We start from the raw sequence: 25,430 nt of genomic DNA, 5'->3' as shown, positions 1-25,430 counted from the left end.
GCCGTGGGTTCCCTTGAGTTGGTTCTGGGGCTGCTGGGCCTGGGGTAGAAGGGACTGGCTTGGGAAGGGGGACCGATCAGACAGGGCTCGAGCTGCCCACCTTCTTTATAAACAGAGAATCTCCATTTTTTTCTGTTTTATACATTGGGGTGCTAGTGCAAATTCTCTCTGCTAAGAGAAGTTGAAAATTGCTGTTTCCAAAAGCTCAGAGAATGATTAACTCTGCTGAAAAGAGCAGAGTAGGTCAGTCTTCTTGGAACAGAAGCTGTTGGAGCAGAGTCTCTCCTTTTAATTTTTTTTTAACTTGGCTTTAAAATGCTCAATTTTTTAAAAAAGTAGTTAAAAGTAGAAAAGAGAAAACAATACCTGTAGTATCAAAAAACACCTATTTACTTAAAAAATTTCCTATATTTTTCTGCAAAGCTGAAGTCTTCTATATGCTAAATTGATATTGATTTTTTCGTATAACTTTATAGCATTTATCATTTTTCCCATTTTATTATCCTGTTTTCTAAAGTATGTAAAACTTGGAAATCAGGCAAAAGATGATTGTGTGTCCTTTCACACCTGGAGCATTCTCTATCCCCTTTCTACTCAAAGCGTGGTCCTTGGACCAGCAGCATCAGCATCGCCAGTGAGCGTAACCATGATGTGGACGCTCAGGCCCCAATCCAGACTCCCTGATTCAGAATCTGCATTTCAACGAGGTTCCTCATGTGATTCTTACACACATTAAAATTTGAGAAAGGGCTTCCCTGGTGGCGCAGTGGTTGAGAGTCTGCCTGCCAATGCAGGGGACACGGGTTTGAGCCCTGGTCTGGGAGGATCCCACATGCCGCGGAGCGGCTGGGCCCGTGAGCCACAATTACTGAGCCTGCGCGTCTGGAGCCTGTGCTCTGCAACAAAAGAGGCCGCGATAGTGAGAGGCCCGCGCACCGCGATGAAGAGTGGCCCCCGCTTGCCACAACTAGAGAAAGCCCTCGCACGGAAATGAAGACCCAACACAGCCATAAATAAATAAAATAAATTAAAAAAAAAATTTTGAGAAAAACAACACTGTTCTAATAGGCCTGCCTAACTCCCTAGGGCCCATATTCTGTGAAGTTACATATTAGCTTATAGAAAACTAAGTTACAAATGCCTTTTGCCGGTAAAGATGAAAATGACTTCCGTCTGGCAGAAAATATAATCCCAAAGGTTATAGTTTATTGCCGTGTAAGGTATTAATCAGTTTTGTATCTGATTTCAACATTCTTCTATTCTTTTTTTCCTGTAACTACCCGCATTCTCAGATCCTTTTTTGAACTAGCTTTACCATCCTGCTGATTCCCTCAGTCATGAATTAAATAAATTTTTAATGTGTATTTGCTGCATATTTGTATGAGAGTCATGTTTTTAACTTTTTGAAAATCATACTTTGACAGCCAGATGTATTATCATTTTAACGACTCTGTGGTACTCTACTTCGCGATTGCTGTAATTTACTCATCTGTTAGACTTTTAGGATATTTCTTTTTTTTTTTTTTTAATTTATTTATTTTTGGCTGTGTTGGGTCTTCGTTTCTGTGCGAGGGCTTTCTCTTGTTGCGGCAAGTAGGGGCCACTCTTCATCGCGGTGCGCGGGCCTCTCACCATCGTGGCCTCTCTTGTTGCGGAGCACAGGCTCCAGACGCGCAGGCTCAGCAGTTGCGGCTCACGGGCCCAGTTGCTCCGCGGCATGTGGGATCCTCCCAGGCCAGGGCTTGAACCCGTGTTCCCTGCATTGACAGGCAGAGACTCAACCACTGCACCACCAGGGAAGCCCCTAGGATATTTCTATTTTTTATTGAAGTAGAGTTGATTTACAATGTTTTGTTAGTTTCTGGTGTACAGCAACGTAATTCAGTTATGCATATATATTCTTTTTTGTATTCTTTTCCATTAAGGATATTCCTAATTCTGTACCAATGTAAATAATTCTGCAGTGAACATCTTCGAATATAAAACTTTTCCTGTACTTTATGTTTCTTGCCTATGAATAAATTTCCAAGTACAGAATTAATGGATCAAAGGATATGAACATTTCTAAGATAAGCAGTATTGGAGTTTGTCATCTGGACAAGAATGGTAGAGTCTTCCAAGGTGGCAAAAGCAGGCTGCAGAGAGGCAGGAGGCCACAGGTCCCACAGGGAGATAACTCTAACCAGCTAGAATGTGAGTACAGGTCCTGCCAGGGGCTGGAAAGGTAGGAAGGAGACCAGATTGTAAAGAGCCTGGTACCCTGAAATGTATATTTGGTATAAAGGGAAACCATCTGTAGTATAAACTGAGAAGTGCGTGATGAGGCCTGTGCTTTAGGAAGACAACTCTAACAGCAGGAAGTCTCCTCCAAAGCTCCTGAGATAGTGCTGGTGACAGAAGCTCAGGCTTGAACTGGAGCAATAACTGGGGAGATGGAGAAAAGATATTTAAAGAGGTACCAGGGATGGGATTAAGAGATACAAACTACTATGTATAAAATAGATAAGCAAGAAAGATTTATTGTGTAGCACAAGGAGTTATAGCCATTATCTTGTAATAACTTTTAATGGAGTATAATCTGTAAAAATACTGAATCACCATGCTGTATACCTGAAACTAATATAATATTGTAAATCAACTATACTTCAATTTTTAAAAAAAACATTAAAAAATACCATGGGCTGATTCAAAAAATTTTTTTAATTTTTGAATTAAAATAAAGAGGTATAAGGGCTTCACCAGGATCATCCTGCTATTTACTGGTGGCGACCAGACTGGACTGTCGGTGCTCCCTACCTCTCTCTGTGGTCCATGCTGCTGTTCCTTTGGGTTTTTATCTAAGATGTGACTTCTTAGAACTTCAGGCTGCTCAGATCCTTCCACTTAATAAGTTTATTAGGGTCGCGATGTGCAGGAACCAGCTTTGCCAAAGCATAAAGCACATGTCCAAGATGATGAACGGCATCACTAAAAATAATAAAAGATTAAGCACACATTCCGGGGAAGTGCCAGGGCATTCTTGTGGAATTTGCCAGACTAAACTGTAGTGGATACTCTTCACTGTCTCTGTATCTACAAAACCAGACTTCCAAGGTGGCTTTGCCAGGATACGCATTTCAGACACTGCGGGCAGGCAGCGTCCCTGTGCGGCTTTCGGGGTGACCCAAGGGGCAGGACTTTACAGCTGACCCCACGGAGCCCACAGCCTGTCTCATTGTCAACAGGAAGGTTCAGCAGATTTTCACTATGCGACCAGAGACCAGGAACTTTCAGACACTATCTTACTTCCCCATTTCACAGAGGAGGAAACCGAGAAGTTTGTCTTGGTTGTCCAAGGGTGCCCCTCTCAGCCACGGTGCTTCATAGTTGACCTGTGCAAGACACCACAAGAGATTCTGAACGTGGGAGGTGATTTGATCCACAGCTTTTTAGGGGCAGTAACTCAAAGACATGAATCTATCTGTCTTTAAAGACAGAAATCTCTAATCTGAACCAGATAGAAAAGAGTAGGCTTAAGATGACAGACTTCACAGCCCATTTCTGTCCCACCACCTCTCACCCCCACGTATTCCTCCTTCAGGATCGCCTCATGTCTGAAAATCCCTCTTTGTAATAGCCCCAAACCGGGTAGAATGGATAAATAAATCAAGGGATATTCACACAGCAATGAGAATGCCATGCTCCAGCCTGGAGGAATCTCCCAAACCTAATGTGGAAGAAAGAAGTCCTTCCAGGTAGAGCGTGGACAAAAGCAGTGATGCTCATCTAGGCTCTCGGCCGTCAGGACAACGAGTACCCTTCGTGGGGGCTGTGACTGGAAGAGAGTGTGAAGGGGGCTTCTCAGCAGCTGGTCCCATCCTGCATCTCGATCTGGGTGCTGGCTACACAGATGCATTTCACATTCAGTTCGTGAAAATGCAGTGAGCGGTGCACTTAGGTTACGTAGACTGTTCTCTATGTATATTAGACTTCAATAAATAGTTTTTTAAAATTAAAAAGGGTGCCAGCCAACCATGCACAACCTCAAAAGAAATCTCCCTGCCAGCAGTGCTAATGATGCTGATGGGAGCACCTGCCATGTGTCAGGGGTGGGCTCTGCCAATCGCCCTGCGTGCGTTAGCCCCTTCAGTTCTCTGGGGAGGTGCTGTTCTACCCCTGTTTTACAGAGGAGAGAACTGAGGCTCAGAGAGAGAAAGTACCCTGTCCGAGGTCACACAGCTAGTGAGTATGTGCTGAAAAGAGGCCTTATTTCCATTCCCAGAAGTGACTACTGTGTTCTGTAGGCAGTTCTCTTTGATCCGTCCCAACATAGGAAGGAATGGTTTCTGCTCTGATTTCCCTAGAGATAATGTTTTGGATTCAGGATCTGCCTCATGGATGACCATCCTCCCCTCCCCCAGCACACCCCCCCACCCCACCAGTGGGAATGAAGACAGTTGAGACAAAGGTGATTGTGTTTGCTTTCCTTATCACCAGGGAAGAGACAGTAAATGATCCATTTAATTGACAGATAATCTTTAAAGAACCACTGTCAGCCAGGTACTCTATGGTGTGCTAGTGACCAGCTTAGATTGGGAGTTTGGGGTTGGCTAGACCTGAGTTCAAATCCTGACTCTGCATTGTAAGCTACATGGCCCAGAGCAAATCCCTTGTCCTCTCTGGGCCTTCATGTCCTGCTGTGTAAAATAGGTGCTAAATACCTCCTGGGGTGATTGTGTGAGTTAGACAAGAGATTATAAGAAAAGCACAGAGCCTGACACAGAGGAGCATTCAAGAAATGTTACAGAGAGAGGGAAGCCAGGCCCTAAAAAGGTAACATAAATAGCACTAGTATCAATTCAGCCCTGTGCCCAGTCACCATTGAGGCTTGAGCAAGGGGCTCCCATAACCAGCGAGGCTTCCTGCCAGGCAAAAAATCAGCTGGCTTTCAGGGTTGAGCCAGGTTTACATAGGCCTTCTCCAAGGAGGGACTGGGCATTCCAAGCACACGGCCTAGCTTGGACAAAGCCCTGTGGCTGGGCCAGCCTGTCTGCAGCCAAGGGAGACAATGGCTGCCCAGAGCTGAGATTTCTGTCTCTTCAGCAAAGAGGAGCTTGAACGGGACGGTGGGGTGTTAGGGGATTGGCTGTAGAGGACACAATGGATGCTTTGAATTCTACAAAAATAAACTCCGCTGTGACCAGTGGGGCGAAAATAGAGCCAAAGAGTACAGTCAGTGTTGAGCTAGCACGTGTTAAGCTATCACTTCTCTGGCAGGAGGGTGGGGGGCGCCCTGATTTGTGCGTCACTTTTGGTGGTATAAATACTCGTGTGATGGACCAGTTCAAAATACCATTGTAACGTCCTTAGATGTGGGGCTGGGAAGAGATGCACACCGTTGGCACCATTGATGTGAGCCAACACAGCACTGAGATTCCATCAAAGTTGGGAAAACTTGCTCCACTGAGACATGGGCTCTGAGGACCTATGGCTCCCATTGGAGACCAGGGCTCCGCTCTTCGAGTGAGTGCTTTTAGTGTGCTAGGCATCGCCATGAGACCCAAGGCAAACTGTGCCCAGCCCTTGAGGTGCACAGTCTACTGGGGAAACTGGCATTAATTGAGTAATCACACTAAGTTACACAGTGCACAGAACACTCAGAAAGAAGTACTGTCTTACCTGGAGGGCACGCCCATGCCCTTTGTTTCAAAACCATAATAAAACAGAGACTGTTATTGTCTGTTCTGAATCAAGAACAAAGTGCGTCCTCTCAGTTTTTCACCACGCTTATGTTCACTTCGTGATACTTAAATCAGGCCTGTTGTCGTTACAGCCCTTTGAAGAACTGGGCCTGTGATTTCAAGTGCCTTTTCAGGTCCTTGTGAAAAATCCATCCGTATACAACCAGGAAAGCACTCAACAGAGCCCGTTTTAGAGTAACAGCAGTCTGGACACATCTCTCCAGTTCAGTCCCAATGTCAAGCCCAGGCTGGGTCCCCTCATGCGGTGGGTGCTTCTGTTTGGGAACCATCTCACTTCTGCTTTGCCTCCCAGGTGGTCTTCGAGGCGTTGCACAATCTGGAGCCCCGAGGCTACGTCGTGGGGTGGATCATTGCCATCAGCTTGCTGGTGGGAATCCTCATCTTCCTGCTGCTGGCTGTGCTGCTCTGGAAGGTGAGTGGAGAGCGCAGGTCCCCAGGGAGTCCCTGACCAGACACCCAGCTCTCCTGCCTCAGCAGGGCTAGAGCTCGTCGTCGGAAAAGGCTTCCTGGTGGAACTTCCTTCCCAGTGCAGGTACAATGAAGGAGGACAGGGTCCCCTCCAGGCAGTGAATGGAGTCTAGGCTCCTCCTGAGGCCATTCACACCTGAGGACTGGACTGCTTTAGAGGGAACCCCAAAATCTTACCCCTCTTCTCCTGCCTTCCCTAGCAGAGTTGCCACCAGTCCTAACACAGGGTGGTGGGAGCCTCACTCCAACGCACAAGCTTGGGGAGTAACAGCTGGGACTGGGACGGGGATGGTTAACTCCTTTACTTGGCACAAAAACAAGAAAAGAAACTACGGAGCCATTCTTTGTTCTTTTCCCATGTGGAATATGGAAAAGATTTCTGCCCAGAAGACTCTAGTAATGGCGATGGGCCGTATGTCTGGAGTGCTGCCTGGGTAGCTTCATCAGAAGTTCTCCCAACCCCATGGGGGTTCATTCTTAGGTGCCCCAGGGGGTAGATTTGCCCTGCCTCCTTCACCAGGGAGCACCTGCTCATCCTTCACATCTTGCCTCTTGTCACTTTCTCAAGAAGAAAGGGGTGTCCTCACCCCCAATTCTAGGATGGTTTCTTTGCCCTGCGCTCTTCTCTCAGACACCTGGCGCCCTTGACTTTAGGGCCTCTGTATTCATCAGTAATGGTTTCAGAGTCATTATCTGAGGAAGGTCTGTCTCTTCCACGGGATGGTAGTGTGCCACGTGAGTTGGGTCCTGTCTGTTCTTGTTTCCACCATGTCCCCAGCTCCTACAGCAGCACCAGGGACCACAGCTGGGACTTCCTGACACCAAGTCCCTGATTTTCCAGTGTTCCAGGTTTCAGAGGCAGGTGGAAACAGCCTCTTAACATGATTATGGATGGATCCTTTAAATTCAAATAATTAGTTTCTTTGGGATTCCAAAATAATTTGTATTTATTGATCAAACATAGACACATGTCAGTAAGCAAAAAAGTTGTCAAATACTCAGGAGTCCCCATCCCAGAAATAACTGTGGTGAGACCAGCATTGTCTCTTCTTGAACTTTTTCCCTACATAATAGACAGAGACCAGGCATTCTCTTAGCACCCACTTATTTGTGAATAGTGTGTTAAATTCTCCAGTAAAATACCCAATACATTTTCAGGTGCAGGACCTCTAAAATTAAAGCAATGAGTTCAATTATCAATCTGAAAAAAGTATAGTAAATATACTTCAGAGTATCCAAGAAATCTAGAAACACAGGGAAAATAGTGTTTTTGTTGTACATCTTTTCAGATTGACAGTTGGACTCATCACTTTAAATCAAGAGCAACTTCACCTGAAAAAAGTATTGGAGGTTGAAGAAAAATATATTGAGCATATTACTTGAAAATTAGTTTATCTCAGGTTCCCATGCTTTTTGGACATCCCATTTACTATTTTACAGGCTAGCTTTCCCTGAATGCAAAATTGTGAAAGTCTTTCCCTATTGTTAAAAACCCGTGTCCAGTGCTGTCCTCAGGCTGCAGGTGTATGGCAGATCCCAGTCCTCGGATGTTGGGATTCATTCACATGGCTTCTGGTTTCACACTTCTTGTAACAGTGCCACAGTGAATATGCTTGGAGCCAAATATTTGCGCAAATCCTTCATTATGTCCTTAAGATGAAACCCTAGAAACGGAATTACCGAGTCAAAAGAAATGCGTATTTTAAGCCTTTTATTACATATTGCCAGTTGCCCTCTGGAAAGGTTATACAAGCAGTGTATCAAAAGTGCCCATTTTCCTGTATATTTACCAGGAGCGGATATTACCTTTTTTGAAAAACCTGCCCATTTGTTGTTTGTTTAATCTGCGTGGCCAGATAGAGTCTTAATTCTCCCTTTTCTCCAACTCTAACTCCTTCCTGCCAAGACGGCTGGTCTGGGGGTGGAGAACAAAGCCAGCTCAGTGTTTGGGATCTGAAGACAGTAAGGGCTTTGGGGGGGACGTGTGTGTTTGTGTGTGTGAGAGAGAGAGATACTTCCTTCTGCCTTTGTACGGACATATCAGAAGAGAGGGGGCACCGTCCTCCACGGCTGGGTGCACGGGACCAGACAGGGACACAGAGTGGGGAGCAGGGTGGCTGTGTCCCACCCCCTCCCTCTGGGCCCCCCACTTGGCTCTGCCACTCAGGAGTGTCCCCTCTCCTGAGCACACCCTCCCACCTCCTTCCAACTGCCATCTGCTTCGCTTTGCTTCTGCTGTGTTTCTTTAAAGAATGTGGTGTGTCAGGAGGGGGTGTCATGGGGTGGCCAGCACCCTGAGGCCACCCAGCTGTGTGTGATCCAAAGAGCCAGGGCCCGAAAAGGCAGACATCACCCTCTGCCATGGACTGGCCATGAAAGCAGAGTGGTGGCGGTCGAGGGGCCTTAACCAGACAAGGTCATCTTAACTGCTGGAGGAAGGAAGGGTCTAGAACAACTCTGAGAAAGCTGGCGAGTGATGCCGTCAAAACTTCTAGCCACAGACACAGACTGATCAGCCCCCTCTGAGTCCCAATCCTACAAGCCTGGGAGAGAGAATCTGACTGGCTCAGCTCGAGTCAAATGTCTACAACTGTGGCAAGAGGCCAGGAGGTGGCAGAGAGAGAATCTGACCAGCCTGGGCTGGGTCACGTGTCTTCCACATCCAGACAGCTAAGGCCAGCGCAGGAGAAAGATGCAGTGTGGAGGTTTGGGGAGGCTAGGTAGGGGTGGGGATGGGGGCTATCTTAGAAGGAAACTAGGCAGATACCCTAAAGGCTTTCGCTCCAGCAGGGTTTCACGGTTGTCAGTGGTGCTATTGCCTACGTTACAGTCTTTTATATGGTACTGGGTAGCTATGGCCGCACAACAAATTGCCACCAAATTGAGTTCCCTTCTGCCTAACAAATGTATGGGTCAGGAATTCAGGAAGGGTTTGGCTGGGTGATTCTTCTGCTCCAAGTGACACTGAGTGGTGTCACACAAGGGCATTCACCTGGTGGCTAGGCTGGTCTGCTTCACTTCACAGGACAATTTTATTCACATGCCTGGCACCTTGGGTGGAGATGGCTGGAAGGCCGGACTCTGCCAGGCCCCTCCCTCTCTCCGTGTAGATTCAGGGCCTCTATATGTGGCCCTTCCAGCAGAGTGTGCTGACGTTTTACGTGGTGGCTTCAGCTCTGGGAGAGCATGGTGAGAGCTGCTAGTCCTCTGAAAGGCTGGCCCAGAACTGGCATGGCATCTTCCTGCTGTACTCTGTTGGTCAAAGCAGTCACGTGCCAGCCTAGAGTCAAGGAACAGGAAAGAGACTCTGCCTCCCAATGGGAGGAGTAGCGAAGAATTAGTGGCCATCTTTTGTCTATCACATACATGATATTCAGAAATATGGGCAAAATCTTAATCTTTTCTGTAAAACTCACTATGGCAAAGGATGATTAGCCTAACTGGAAGTTTTGTTGTTCTGAAGTAGATGAAACCTCATCTCTCTTCCATCGTGTCATAGATAAAATTATGATTGAGCTCCTTGGAGGAAAAAAAAGTAAACCTCGATGCAGGGTTCATGAACGCACTCTACCTTCAGAGTGGGTAGTCTGTTCAGGCACAGCGACTGTGCAGTAAGGAGCTCGGCAGAGGGAGTTTCTTTAGGAAAAATATTTTTCTCCTGAAGGACTAACTAAATAGAATGACTTTATAGGACACTGAAAAGGGCAAATGAAATGTAGGATTATTCTGAAGACCTACATATTCCTAAAACTTCAACTGCAGACCTCTTTTGTTTTTTTATTTATTTTATTGAAGTATAGTTGATTTACAATATTGTGTTAATTTCTACTATACAGCAAAGTGATTCAGTTATACACATATATACACTCTTTTTCATATTCTTTTCCATTATGGTTTATCACAGGATATTGAATATAGTTCCCTGTGCTATACAGTAGGACCTTGTTGTTTATTCATCCTATATATAATAGTTTACATCTGCTAATCCCAAACTCTCCCAACCCATCCCTCCTCCATCCCCCTCCCCATTGGCAACCACAAGTCTGTTCTCTATGTCTGTGAGTCAACTACAGACCTCTTGTCAACTTGGATTCCTATGTCTATAACCTAAGAAACATGCATTATGTATAGAGGTGTAATATATTGACAATTCAGTGCACAGAAATCTGTTGATTAATGGGCCTAATATTTGAGTTAGATGGGAGGTCTGACTGCTTCTGGTTTATTACCGTATTTCACATATCATTCCCTCCAATCCTTTCAAGGGGAAAGTCACTGCATGGTACCCAGTTGCCACTGCTGATGAGTAAACACTTCACTAGAGCCTTTGAAGACAGGTGGACAATGTTCAAGTCCTCCTTCCTTTCTAGAACCACGTCTCTTAAAGTTCCCTTTGGTGTAGCTCCTGACACTGCTACCTATGGTTGCTTGCCATTGCCTTGAGCTCATGAGCCCAAAATGGTTGTTCCCCAAAATGTACAAGGATGGTGGCGTGGTATCAAAAACAGAACAAGGCAGCTGGCCCAGTGCGGATGGATTTTCTGTGCCCTGCAGGCCTGCGGCTCAGCATGCTTTACACTTGTGAGCTGGCCGGTACCTTCACTCAGCAAACAGATCCCTGCGAAGTGGCCGGGCTCGGGGTGAAGGGACAGAGGTGATAAGCAGCAAGAGCCCTCACTCCGCCGTAAAGACTGGGGAAAGCAGTTAAGTGACCGAGGCTGAGCCAAGCACATCCTGAGGGGTAAGCAGCACTTGGCCAGGCAAAGAGCCTGTGCCACACCTCCTACATGTCGCCGTGGTGCCACCAACATGCCCATCATCCCCCGTTTATCTGAAACAGAAACCCCTTATAGGGTCAGCAAATACCTTCTCCAGAGCCGAACTCCAGGCTCCCTGCCTAGTGCTCAGCCTCCTTCTCTCCTCCAGGGCCTTCCAGAGGGTCGGCCGGTGGCACATCAGGCGCTGTCTCATGCTTGGCCGCAGCAGGTCCTGGCTCCGGTGCAAAACCCACAGCGAGGGCCCCGAGCTAACCAGACCCTTCTTCACATTCTGAAATGGATCCTAATCAGCCTTCCCAGAGCCGAGCTGTTAGCAGACACTGGGAGCCATAATTTAAACTTTCTGTGCGAGGATTACAGTAGCCTGCCAAGCCACCGTGCAGGAAGAAAACTTTGAAATAGGAAACTCTTTTAAGGGAGAAAAATCCAAATGAGTCCCCTCTCCTTTTGTTTGGCTCCTGTTTGGGTTTGAAATGGCCTGGGCCCTGTGCCTCTTCAAGACAATCGTAAAGGCCTGCTCATAGGAGGAATTTCATTATTCAGAGGGTATATGTGACTTGCACCTTTAAAAAGTGCCTTCAACTCATCAAGCCAGCCTTTGAGTCAAGTGGTGAGAGAGTGGAGATGCTGGGATGTTTTTCCTTCAAGAGGAAAAGCCTCATTTAGGGCCCCAGGCTTCTCTCTCCCTCTCTCTCCCCCTCTCCTTGCTCCCTTGTACAGTTTGCCAAAACACGCAGGCCACCACTCAGTGAAGGAGAAAACTCTGCATCCTCCTCTACTGCTTCCAGCCCAGGAACCTTTCCCTTCTCTCCTGTTGGCCCCTTTTGCCAATGAGATGGCCTGGAGCAAAGGGCAGTGCCGTGGCCTGGCCAGCCCCATGACCAGCTTCTTCCCAAAAGGCCCAGGACCTGCCAGCTCTGCCTTCTCACAAGTGGTATAGAGGTGGGCTGTGCAGTGGGTTTGCCACCCTCCTTCAGAAGGACTGTCTCGAACCCTCTGTCATCTGGGCCTGTTCCAAGAGCCTGCTGCTCCAGAGCTGGCTTTGGGCTCCTGGTTTTCATTTAAGAGCATTCCTGCTGACCTCAAGCAGAAATACTTGGAAAAATAAATCTGTGAAATGGCCCAGCGGATGGGTAGGTTTGGCAGCCCCTCCAGGGGTCATTGGGGTTATCACCTGCCCTCCAGCTGGGCTGTGAGAACCCATCCTTGTTTCTCCTGCAGAGAAAATGAAAATACACAGACATACAGCACACACACACACCCTTCGCACTGTCTCAATTAAGACCATGTGCCAGAGACACTCAGTGGGGACTTATTTATGTTTGGAAGTAAATATTGGGCTGATGTTGCACTGTTGACATCTCGAGACAGAGACGTGCTATGTAAATAGTCAAGGAACTTGAAAGGACCCATAAACATGAGGCTCTGAGTTAGTCCAAAGAAGGAGTGTGTCCAAGGCCCTTGGAATAGCTGCCCAGGAGGCAATCCAAAAGCCAGGGAGGAGGGGGGTGGGCATCTCCCCAGAGACCAGAGGCCGTGGGGGTGTGCAGCCGCCCTTCACTCACCCCGAACTGGGCTGGGAAGGAGGAGGCTGGTGCTGCAGGCTGTGGACCCCAGAACCCAGTCATTCTCACTTATTCCTGGGCCCCAGGCCCCTCTCAGAATCTTCCTAGTTAGGGCCATTCAGGGGAAACTTTCTGTTTCCCTAGGAGTTTTCTGGCAGCTTTTTTGACACAAGTTTATATCAGAAAGTTGTGTGAATCTGTCAGGAGGGCTGAGGGAGCTGCCCTGTGGGGCCGCAGCTCCCCCTCAGGAGCAGCACAGACAAGAAGCCAGAAAACCCCTGCTCCCTCAGCTTGCAGGGGAGCCAAGTTTGGCTGGAGTCTCTCTTCCTGTAGGGTTTTCATGAGTGTTCCCTCCGCTACAGACAGCAGTTATTTACAGAGCCTTTTGCCCCTCACGTGGCAAAGCAAGCCCTGGAAGGATCCAGAAAAAGTGCAGGAAAACACTTACTCCACTGGACTGGAATTGAGTGAGGGGCTGCTGAGGGTCCGGCTTAACTGATCACGGCCCATTTCCCAGCACCCTCAGTGTGGGCTCAGCTGACTGGGAAAATGTAGGTTTGCCCAGCATCTCTCCAAGGTTTTCCCCAAAGTAACCATGAGTACTGGTGACGGTGAGAGTGTAGGCCTGCTGCAGGAGAGAAATGTATTTGAAGTCTTGAGTTATCTTAGTGTTTAAGAGTTTTAGACTTCTTTATACTTTATAACATATCCATACTTTAATATAAAAATTGGAAATTTAATTTTCCAAAAACTCTTTGAGAAAAAAATGATACCAGGCGAGGACTCTGTGCCCTGTGCCTCCTGCGTGTGAGGAATGGATACACAGCTGTATGGCCCATAGGCTGCAGTCCCGAGTTTGCTTTGGGGACCAACATAAAAAGCGTTCATTGTGTTTCAGAGCTAGAAGAGGTCTGAGAATGCCGTCGATCTCTTGGGCAGAGACAAAGACACTGAGGTTCAGAGCCAGGAAATGACCTGCCCTGTGGCCAAGCGTGAGCAGTACTCAGAACTCCAGGCTCCCCATGGGGCTCCTCTCCTGTCCAACCCTTCAGAGTAGGTCTTATGGCACTGGGCAGGCCTGGCATGACACAGTTGTTTGGGGAACCCTGGCTTGGTAAACTCAGAGCCTGGGCTTTGGGTTCTATATCAAAAGCCAAAACCGGACTCTAAACAACAGCACGAAGGTGATATTCTCTTTTTCTGAAATGGAATTCGTTTGATCACGTAAGAAACAATATTAATTTGACAGAACCACCTCTAGACTATATGGCACCTTTGTGCAAATGAGTAAACAGCACCCCTTCCTTCAGAAGCTTTACTTCCATCTGTCAGAAAATTCAGAAAATCTACTGATTTTGTTAGAAAAAGACACCCGACTGCCATCTGCTGGAAAATAGTTGTCATAAGTTTACACGTCCATGATTTCTCTGCTATGAGTGGCACCCTCCCCCCTTATATGCAGTGCACAGCCTGCGCTACTGTACCCAGCACTCCCTAGTCATGAGAGTGATCCGTGTTTTAAGAAATGGTCATGGGCTCCAAAGAAGAAGGACAGACACCAGTGGCAGCTCCAAGCTTCCATCTAAAGATGAGACTACACACAGGTTATGTTGGGAACAGGGCTCTGGATACCCTGCCGCACTGGAGTGGGGTGGAGAGTTTGCAAGGCTGTTTCTAAGAGAAGCTCTACGGTTACTGCCAGCCAGGGTAGAATTTTCAAGACTAATGCTGAGGGACTTCCCTGGTGGTACAGTGGTTAAGACTCCGAGCTACCAATGTAGGGGGCCTGGGTTCGATCCCTGGTCAGGGAACTAGATCCCACGTGCATGCTGCAACTAAGAGTTTGCATGCCACAACTAAGGAGCCAGCGAGCCACAACTAAGGAGCCCGCCTGCCGCAACTAAGACCTGGTGCAACCAAATTAATTAATTAAATTTTTTAAAAAAAGACTAATGCTGACACCATACCACTTGAGACAGAAGAGCTTGCTTTTGGATGCCTACAGGAGATGATATGCCATCACTTTGTTGGTAACAAGTATGACACACATAAACATGAGCACAGGAGAGCCTCCTGTGAGAGTTGGGCCAGGCACTCTAAATCCTTGCTAGATTGCACACGCTGTATCAAATCCTTACGCCAGCATAGCTGTGAGAAGGTGAGCCGACTCTCGTCCTCCTTAGAGATGAACAAGAAAAGTCTGTTCAGCAGGACAGGGCACAGTGATGCTCTTTCCATCTAGAGCCCTGTCAGGCTGCCCCTCTGCCACCCTTGCTGTGGGTGTTGATTCATTCAGTAAGTCAGGCAAAAAAATATGGAGTTCTGTATCAGTTAACTCTTGCTATGTAACAAACCAAAGTTTAGGGACTTAAAAACAACCACCATCTACATAGGTCGCAATTCTGAGGGTTGGACTGAGCTTAACAGGGCGGTCCTCCTGTCTCAGCAGGGCTCAAACCTACACCTGCAAGCAGTTGGGGGCTGGCGAGTCTAAGAGGACCTCAGCTGGGTGGACTCATCTTTCAGCAGCAAGACCAAACTCATTCACTCGGAAGCCAGGCAGGGTTCTGAGAAAGCAAGTGGAAGTGTGCAAGGCCTTTGAGGCCTAAGTATGGAACTGACAGGGCATCACCTCCCATGCACCCAACCGTCATAGCAAGTCACGACTCAGATTCAGGGTGTGGAAAATAGACTCCGTCTCCTGATAGGACTTGCTGCAAAGCCACGGTACAGGACATGGATACAGGGGCATTTTTGCAACTTATCACTGGCACTAAGTAGCGGTGAGATGCTGAGCTCTGGGGATAAAAAGCACAAATCCGTAGGAGTCCTAAGACAAATGTGAAAGATGATAAGAGAGCAGACAGTTAAAGCTCTGCTTGATTGGTGCCACATTAGAGATATGTTACTTCTCTAGAGTTAAAGTGAGTAACTGGAGATCACTGAAACATCACACTATCCTCAGGTAGAGTCATGTGCTAAAGAATCTTATTCTCATGTTATATCCAGCCTTCTTTCTATGATTATGTTCTCCTCAGCTCAGAAGGTGCACATGACACATTCGCCCTGTCAACCACATCTTTATCTTTCAAGAATGAGATTTCAAGCAGTAACTTCTGAGTTAGACATTCCCATGAAGTCTTGGGTCGCTTTCCTGGCCTCCCTTGGGTATGCTTTGAGGATGACAACAACGACCTTCTTCTAATTATCCAGAACATTCAAGCCAAGCCTCCTTTCCACATCCCTTGCAGAAGGGAGAAGGTGGTAGAGATTTAATGAGAGAAAAGTATATAGGGGTGTCATAAAGTAGGGTTCTGACAGATGTGGTCTGATGCTGGGAGGACATATCCAAGGAACTCAATGCCTGTCTGTGAAACGGGCCTTGAGGATCGAAGCTCAGAGCACAAGACCCTTGCCAGCTGTTCTGTGGAAGCTTCCACTCCCTCCCAGCCATCAGACTGCTCTCAAAGGGAACTCTCAGGACTCCCTTGGCAATGTGGGTGGAGGGGACCAGCGCTGTCTTGGCAGCTCTCTTGACAGTTCTCATTTTCACCTGGGCCAGTAAGCCCCTTTCAAGGAGTAGGAAGATGGTGCAGTGAGACTGTGGATGCTTGGTTCATGGTGAAGGAGTGTGAGGAAAGATGCACAAAGGAGTTAGATGTGCCCACAAGCCTGGGTTTGCTTGACAATTTGTTTAGGGCAGGTTTTGTATATGCATCCCCCATTGGCAGCAGATTGCAGAGATTATTAGTCTCAAGGGTTTTCAAATATGACTATGGAAAGTATACACCAGTGACAGTGTGGTACCACAGACCTGCAGCACAGCCTCCCAGCAGTGAGCCAAGTGTGCATGTCTGTTTCAATTCCCCTATTCAAGAGGATCGAAACAAGGATTTGAGGGCAAGTCATTTATTTGGAAGATAATCTCAGGAAACAGTAATAGGGGACCAGGGAAGAGAGGGCAGGGAAGGAAGCTAATAAAGGATGTGTTATCAAGCTGGTTACCACTGCGGGAAAGTTCCACGCGGAGCGTGCACCTCAGGGTTTCGCACCCAAGGAGAGAGGGAGCTGGGGTATTTGTACACCAACTCCAGTCAGTCATGTTTAAGGGCAGATGCAGGAGGATGTCTGATCTCAGAAACAGAGGCCACTAATGCTGGGGAGCACAGGACAAGAGATACCAGGTCTTCCTGAGCTTGGGAGAAAAGGTCAGCTTTGGGCTACAAAAAGTTACTTTTATATGGCAGTAGTGCCTATGCTGACTATGTGAAAAGAGATGGAAATTCATCTTACCCTGTATGAAAAGCCATAGACATCGGAAGGAAAGGTCTTTTCAGAACTAAGCTAAAAGAAACTGCCATCGTGGCTTAGGAGGAGTTGCCAGTTTTAGGGGGGTACACACTGCCAGCTGTGTGCACGGCAGCTCAGCAGCTCACGAGGGTCACAGATTTGAGCAAAAGATCTAGAGGACAGCAAGATAGGATGCAGACCTGCAGATACTTTAAAACTCCTATTGTATGAGAGCAGTACTTATCAAATTATTCTGCAATGGCTAATCTCTCTCAGGATATTAATAGATTTATCAAAAGCCAGATAAGCTTGGGAAATATCAAGTCCCTGACTTTCTTAATCCTTTCCTAAAAGGTTGATTTGATCCTTTACTGTTCTACTGTACATTACGAATCTCTTAAAGAAAGAGTGTATCGTTTCCAAACTTATTTGACCGTGGAATCTGTTTTACTCCCAAACAATCTATGAATACCTCAATAACTAGTTTTCCCCAGCATACAGTTTGGGAAACACTCCACCAGAAGCACATTACAAGGAACAAACAACTTATCATAAGAAAGCTTGCAGGAAGTCCATGCATTTTGAAAAGTGGTTCTACATAATGCTTTTTCTAAATCAGCCCAATCTGAGGAGTTGTGAGCATAGATCATGCCTCCTCTGGGTCCAGGTGGCTTGGGAATCAAAACAGTTGATTCCCCAGCATCTCTAACCTGGCCTCTCCTCTTTCTGCCTTTCAGATGGGCTTCTTTCGCAGAAGGTACAAAGAAATTATTGAAGCTGAGAAGAACCGTAAAGAGAATGAAGACAGTTGGGACTGGGTCCAGAAAAACCAGTGACCTGCCACCCCAACCCACCCCGGTCATGTGGCCCAGTGGTTCGCCTGTCTTCCTGATCTTTGTATCTTCCATATTTGGAAGAAAGAATCTTCTCCAGATTTTTCGGAGGCCCCACGATGCTGTTCTCGTCCTCGTTCTCTCAAGCCCAGGTGCCAACCTGAGGCAGTCACTTCGGCCAGGTCACCTGACTGGAACCACCACCACTTCCTTTTCCAGCTGAACTCGGAACTTTGGAAAGCCGGCTGCAGAGCCAGGCGATATTTATGGATGCAACATGCGTGGTCAACCCTCAGGGGAAAACTGTTACCTAAAAGTATTTTTATAAATATAAGCCTTTTATACTGATTATGTCTTTATATTTGTATCGATGTTTTATTATTTCTATTAAATGGTTATATAGTTCACTCAAGCACTGATATCTGGCCTGAAATCTTGGAAATACTTGTATATTCATACAAATGTTAAAGGATAAAGATCTTACTGTACTTTGGAACTTGCTGTTAAAGAAGACTCTCAGATGAAATCATCTGAAAAAACCTCACGTGATGAATCCACCCAGCGGGTGGTGCTGTATATCAGCTGTGGTTTGGGGCTGAGCCCGAAGGCATCTCACATCTCTGTTGCCTGGAGTCAAGTGTGGAATAATGTGGTAAAGAACCAAGAGAGTTTTTTCATCTGTACCGTTCATTGGAAGATTCCCAGCAGGAATTTGGATGGAAAAACCTGATTCTTGAGGTCTGTTCTGCATCACCTTATAGAGCAGACACTTCACCCTCCTTCCACTTAAATTAAGACATGAAAGCTTGGAGCAATGCCATTTCATCACTGGTAAACCTCAGAATGGCATCTCATCCTGGACATCATGCATCAGAGTCCGCACACCACCGGGACTGAATTGGTGCCCACCAAGCAGAGACTTGTGTCTGAGTGCTGTGATGTGTTATCTTTTCATGTTAATTTGAGTACAGAGGTCTCCATTGTCCCCGTCACTCTTGCTGTCCCAGCTAATGGTAATTGCAGTGTCCTTCCCAGAGATGACCATTCAACCTGTCCTTATTTTTTTTAATCATGTCTTAGGTGGAGTTCTTAAGAAGTGGACCCTGAGACAAGGATTTTCATGCAGTAACTTATTAAGGAAGTATCCCCAGGGCACACCAGTAAGGACACGAGGGAAGCAGGACACGGAAGGGGAGGAAGACAGGTAAGGGAGCCATTTCAGGGCAGGTCCCGTGCAGGGGGTCTTCAGCCTGATCCTGCAGGGGGGCTCTGGAGGGTAAGTTATGCCTCAGAGTTGTCCCAACCTGGGGCACGGGAGCTGAGCTTTCATAGTCTTGTACCCAGGGGAGATGTAAACTTTCTGCTTTCACTTCCTGCCAGCAAAATAGCCCCAGTAGCTCAGGAGCGGTCCTCAAAAAGAGGGCTGCACCCCCAACCTGGGAAGCGCACAGAAATAATGCAAAAGAAATGATGCAAAGGGATCTGGGCATAGCACTGACGTCCTCGCCTATCCCCTGTACAGGTGAATGCTGAGTTATGGCCTTCGCTATCCAAGCTCTCTGTTTGACAGTGTTTATTACCAGACGCACAGTGCTGTCCAGGTTTGAGTGCAGTGTGATTCTCTGAAACGGCAAGGTGGTGACGGATGTAGCAAGTTCAACACCATGCCTGGCCCGTAGTGAACATTCAATAACCATGAGCAGCCCTGGCTGCTGTTACCGCTGCTGGAAAACCATCTGGTACAGGGGAAAACGTGCCTAAGAGCAGGGTCTGACAGAGTCCTTAGTCACTTATCACAGCCTGCTCAAGCCCCGGGTACAAACAGATGGCATCAGATGAGAATGAAACAAAAAACAAGACCAGGCATCTTTCTCATAGGGCCTTGTTGACTGGGAGCTAAGATGTGCGGGGGCCTGTGAGTATTGTTGAAAAGACACAGAACTCAACTTCAGGGGAGATAGGTTTTTCCAGACACATAGTTGGCTAATGCTTGCAAAGATATCTAAAGTTTTGGCAAAATTATGAGGGTGCTGGGCGGTTGCAAACCTGGCAGGGAGCACACGTGTCTTTTCGTTTCTTACGCAGTTGACTCTGACACAGGAAGATACAGAATGCATCATGCTCCCCTTCCAGTTCTCACTCAGGGTTCACCTCTGACAGATGTGTATGGGGCCCCTGCTGTGCGTCAGACCCTGTGCTAAGTGCCGGGGGTTCCCCAGTGAACACCACCCCACATTTTGCCCCAGGGGAGGCAGATCTTCCCACAGTGGCGCTCAGAGCGTGAATTCCTTTACGAGACCTCATCTGCAGCCTTCCTTGGACGGACTTCTGCTTGTTGTTTCATGTTGTCCTTTAATAAATCATTTAGGATTCTTAGGTGGTAGGCCTGGGACAGCTCCATCAGCGGCTTTGGCCAAATGCACAAATAGCCACAGCCAGCCTCCTGCAAGGGGTGCAGACGCATGGGAGACAGTGTAGCAGGATAACTGGCGGGCACGCGGTTCTGCCAGCCAGAGGGGAAAGCCTCACCGGGGGAGGGGCAGTCTCCATAGCCAGTCTCAAAACTGGGATCCATGTGGTTCTGAGTGGTAGGCACACGAGTGGTCACATACCCAGGAGATTACTAAGACTAAATAGGGCAGTTTTTAAGAAAATCTCGCTTGGCCTCCACTGGAGGAAATACTGGCAGCCCCTCTGGAACCTGTTTGGGGAGGATGGTACATCTGCTTATCTCCTGATGCTGAGTAGGCGGGGCAGCAGGGACTGGGGAGCTGACCATTTAGCACAGAGATAGAGAGGGAAGTTGAGCAGGTTGTCAGCGCTCTCAGCTTGGCCAATTCACCAGCTCCATCCAGTTCAGAAGCCCTCAGTAGGCTCTCGGGGGAAGCAGACAGGATGGGTTGATGTGTCTTTGTTCCTTCTCCAGAGGGTTCTTTTAAAATTCCACAGTGCCTTCCAATTTCCATCTTTCCTGCTTCTGTGGGTTCACTGTGGAATGCTATCTGATGTTCTCTTGCACAGCATTATTTAAGTCTGCTTCAGCTTTTTGGTTGTGTATTCACTAGGGTTATAATCAACTGTCAGAAGGATTGAGGTGCTTTTTAAATATGAAGAACGGACCTTTGTAGAAATTAAGTGAAATAATGCTCCCTTTTCAAAAATGATTCACCTATGCTCAGTTTACATGGGACTCAGGAGTTTGGAACATCGCCTAAGTGAGCCCTGGACCTGTCGCAGAGAAGAGGCCATGAGGTTCAGGAACGAGGGGACACTGGCAGGAGTGAGTGGGTCCAGTGGCTTTACGGTGACTGACAGGCACACGGCCAGAATCACTTGCTACTGAGGTCACTGAGGCTTTCTCAGTCAATTCTTCAGGAAACTTCCGTCAGCATTCTGAAGTTGGGTAAGCTTTGTAGAAAATCTGATGGAAAGTCCTCCTTCACCAAATCATATGCAACCTTCAGCCCTGGAGCCAGAGGCAAGGAGGTTCAAAACAAAACCAGCGGGCCTCCTGGAAACATCAGGGACCTGTTTTCAATGTGGATGTGTAGCAGATCCCTTAGGTGGTTGTGATGGGTGCTGATATGCTACCTGTGGAACCGTAGCAATGTCATTTTTAAAAAAGGTTATTCTACTTTTATTTTTGGATAAGGCATCATGGCAGGGCAACACAGTTACACTCATGTTACGTGTAAAACCTACACCTGATGAAACCTGCACCTAATTCAAACTTCCCGAAATGTAGAGGCAAAGCAAAGGATTGGTATTTGGGGGAAATGGCCTTTTAGCAGATAAAAGGCAGAAAATGAGCGTCCCTTAGAAATGCTCCAAGTATGCGGTGTTTTAGTCCATGTGTTGTTTTGCTATATAGAGCAAGAATATACACAGTGGAGAATATGTTCTGAAGCAAAGAATGGCTGAAGGGTTAGGATACAAAGGCAGTAGGGCCAAAATGAACCTTCTAGAATGTCTTCTGATTTTCAGCATGTGAGGGGGATAATGAACAAATGTCCCACGTGATGCAATGCTTTGTAGATTTCAGACTGTGTTAAGGTTTTTTCAACTTCTAATATGCACGGTGTGATCAGCAGAGTAAGTTTAAAAGCTTTAAGAGTGTGATTAATTGCATGGCAGGCACCCACGCTAACTTCACTTCCAGAACTTGATTGATGCATCCATGTACGTTTCCGTTGAGGAATTTCAGTGGGAATTCACAAAGTCACATGTATTCAAGTCTGTGCAGTCACTTCTAATTCACTTGCACTGTTTGGGAAATGCAGGTTTACAAAAGTACGTGTTTGGAATAAAAAAAATGGCTACAAATGATTTGGGAGTTCAGTCTGTAATTTCTTTTGCTACTGAAGAACTTTAGCCTTTTTAGGCTGTTAAAGATGGGGTTTCGGTGTAATACAACATGAGCATTTAAAGAGCCCATGCAGGTTCATCTAATTGCACATAAAGAACCCACTCAATGTGTCCGAACTGTCCCTAGTCTTTGGCCTCCATTCCATGGTCACCACCTTCTCTGTGCATCACCCACCTGCCCAGGACCACAGCTGGGACCTTGGTCTTAGGATGAATGTGCCCAAATTAAATGCGGCTGATTCCTCGTTTTTAGTAGACTGCTTCCTCATGTGTCCTCCAGTCATGAAGCATTTTCCCGGAAGCCTTTTGGTAGCATCCTTACACATTTACAAACATTGTGTTCTCTTAATTTTTGATCCCCTCCATCTGTCTAGTTATGTCCCTGTTCTTATCTCAAATATTGTTCATTTGTATGTTTTTCTCTTTTTTCTCTAGATGAGACCAACAAAGATCTACTTTATTGGTCTTTTCAAGAATAAGCCTTTGGCTATACCAATCAAGTGTACTGGTTTTTGCTTCCTATTTCATTAATTGCTGCTTTTGTACTTGTTAAGATTTATATTACTCCCCTGTGGTTAAAATTCATACACACACACACACCCCACACAGTATAGAAGGGGGTCTGAAAAGATACACACCAAGGGGATAAAATTGGTTGTCTTTAACTGGGTAGGATTGTCAATGTTTTTACTTTGCATTTTGTTTTGTTTTTACTTGTCTGAATTTTCATGTTCTACAGTGAGCATGTATGTCTTTTGTAACAATGAAACATACGCAAATTACTTTTAAAATAAAGTTACCTCTGGGAGAGTATGAATTGCTAAGCCAAAAGAGATCCCAAATTCTAGGTCTCGAAAGAAAGAGCTTTGTTTGCAACAAAGAGCATTGATGAGCCTGACACTTAGGATGATGGTCCAGTGAGAAATCCCAAGATTTTTAATTCGGATGCTTCCTGGCTTAACAAGACCTGCCAGATCACTAATGCTGATTAAGTATGCTTCTCTTGTGTTGCTCCACCTGTTTCCTTCAGCCAAGAAAAGGCCTTGACTAACTCAAAGGAATCAAAGATACAAAACTAAGAGGAAGAAAAATGGCCAATTAGTAAATTCTGTCTCCCGTTCAATCAGGAGTTGTGCAGTCCACTGTTCTTTACCTCTGGTCCTTAAAGTCTGTCTATTCATCAGGGTATTTTGCTTAGTAATAGAATTAATGGGAGTGCTTAGTTAGAACTCTGTCTATACTATCAAACCACTTGGTAGCTCTCCACCAGCAAGGCCACCCGACCCTGAGATCAGGTCCATTCATTCTGTGTAACATCCAACTAAAGTGGATATAACGAGATATGGCCAGCTCTGCCCTGAAATCTGAGGCTGTGACATCTGGGCCTGCTGCCAAACATCTGCTTCGCCTCAAAGTCTAGTCCAGATCATTGTGTGCTTTATTTGATGTGATTCTTCTATAATTGCAAAAATACCTAAAAAATTAAAACAAATCTCAATAGAGGTATAAGTACTACCTTCTGAAGACACCAAATGGATTAATAAGCAGGGGGCATTTTTAAAAGGATCTTCAGGAAAACTTTCTTCTAAGAAACGGCAGATTTGGAAAAAAAGCAATCCTCTCCAATATTACGTCTATTCAGAACCCACCTTATCAGTTAGAAGAATATTTGGCTCCATATAATAGAAAAATCCAAAATAACAATGGTTTAAACATGCTGGAAGTATGTTCCTCTCTTACATAAAAGAAGACCAGGTGTGGGCCATCAAGTTCTGGAACAGCAGCTTCATGGATGATCAGGATACCAGCTCCTCTCTAGGCATGTGGCTTCCATCCTTAAAGTTACCTCGTGGTCCCAGATGGCTACCAGTGTACCAGTCATCGTGTCCACATTCCCAGCCAACAATAGAGGAGGATAAAATGGCAATGCCCTCTCCCTTTTAACTGGCCTTCCCAGAAGTCCCATAGAGCACTGGCCAGAAATTAGTCATATAAATGCACCCATCCACAAAGGAGGCTGGGGAATGGATTTTTAAGGAATAAGAGGAGAATACATATTGGAGACAACTAACAGTTGCTACACCCATTGGTATAAGATACTCAGAATATAGCTTCCTTAAGCCCTAAATACGTACCCTTCAAATCCTTGAGTCTGACTGGATTTGAGCAAGAGGAACACCTTTATTTGGGGTGGGTACCTAGGGTACAACAGAGTTGGTTAATCATATTAATGTCCGCACAAAGCTCTTTCTTGTTTTATGTTATTTTTCTCCTTTATCCCCCGCCATCCCCATTCACATTCCTCTCTCTCCTAGAGGCACCAAGTCTAATGAATTGAATACATGTCCTTAGAAATGTATGTACATAGTATTATTTTGTGTGTTTCACTTAAATGGTATTGAGCCTAAAAGCTCAGGCTGTGTTTCAGTTTTTGAGGATGTATTCATGTCGCTGTGGTTATGCAGCACTACATCCTACATTGTTTCTACCGCATTTTACTACTCCAGCCCCTCTGTAGGAGACCTTTGACTGCTTGCACCCTCCTGCTGCAATGAACATCCTCTCCCATGTCCCCCGCTGGGCCTGAGTTAGAATCTCTCATGGTACATATTACATATATTACATCTTAACCTGGTTACAGTCTCCTTTTCCAGATTCTAAAATGACCACACAGTGGATGCTCTCAGCAGCAGTGCATGTCCCTGCATCCTTGCCCATCACAGAATTATCTGACTTTCTTGCCAGTCTTGTGTGTACACTGTTGTATGGAGTTAGGTTTGAATGTGTTTGACAGCCGTACACATGCATCTCTTCATATTCTTATTGGCCATCTGGGTTTCCTCTTCTGGAATCAGTTTCACCTCCTTGAACAGTCTCTCCATTAGATTTCCAGAATAGCACACCTACCACCTCCCTGGCCACTTCTCAGCCTCCTTTGCAGGTTCCCACTCTTCTTCCCAGCCTCTTGATGTTGGAAGAGCCCAGGGCTCAGACTTTGGAACTTCTTGCATCTGTACTCCTTGGAGATCCCCATCCAGGCTCCTTGCTTTATGTGTCGCCTACAGGACCCAGGTGCCTCCAGTCTGGTCCTCTCCCCTGAATTCTCCACTCGCTCAGCTAGATCACAGGCCTCTCAAACTGAGCATGTTCAGAGCTGGACTGCTGCTGTCCCCATCTCAGGAAATGGCAGCTTTATTCTTCTGCTTGCCCTGGCCAAAATGCTTGCAGTCATCCTTGACTCAGCCTTCTCCCACACTACAACCAGTCCATCAGAAATCCCTGCCAAATGGTCTTTAAAAAACAAAACCACTAATTCAAAAAGGTACATGCACCCCAACATTCAGAGCAGTATTTTTACAGTAGCCAAGGTATGGAAGCAACCTAAGTGCC

General features: G+C 46.4%; 1 protein-coding gene across 1 annotated transcript in view; it reads left to right on the top strand.

The window, feature by feature from the left end:
- Positions 1–22,001, top strand: part of ITGA9 (integrin subunit alpha 9) — a 324,192-nt gene extending 302,191 nt beyond the window's left edge. The window contains exons 26-27 of the mRNA XM_057555761.1: positions 6,034–6,153; positions 17,580–22,001. Of these exons, the coding sequence (XP_057411744.1) occupies positions 6,034–6,153; positions 17,580–17,678 (219 nt within the window). The 3' untranslated portion in view covers positions 17,679–22,001. The remainder of the gene's footprint in view (positions 1–6,033; positions 6,154–17,579) is intronic.
- Positions 22,002–25,430: the final 3,429 nt, after the last annotated feature.

The sequence above is a fragment of the Balaenoptera acutorostrata genome, chromosome 10, assembly GCF_949987535.1.
Source record: "Balaenoptera acutorostrata chromosome 10, mBalAcu1.1, whole genome shotgun sequence".
NCBI classification, from domain to species: Eukaryota; Metazoa; Chordata; class Mammalia; order Artiodactyla; family Balaenopteridae; genus Balaenoptera; species Balaenoptera acutorostrata.
This window is presented reverse-complemented; position numbering and strand designations above follow the sequence as displayed.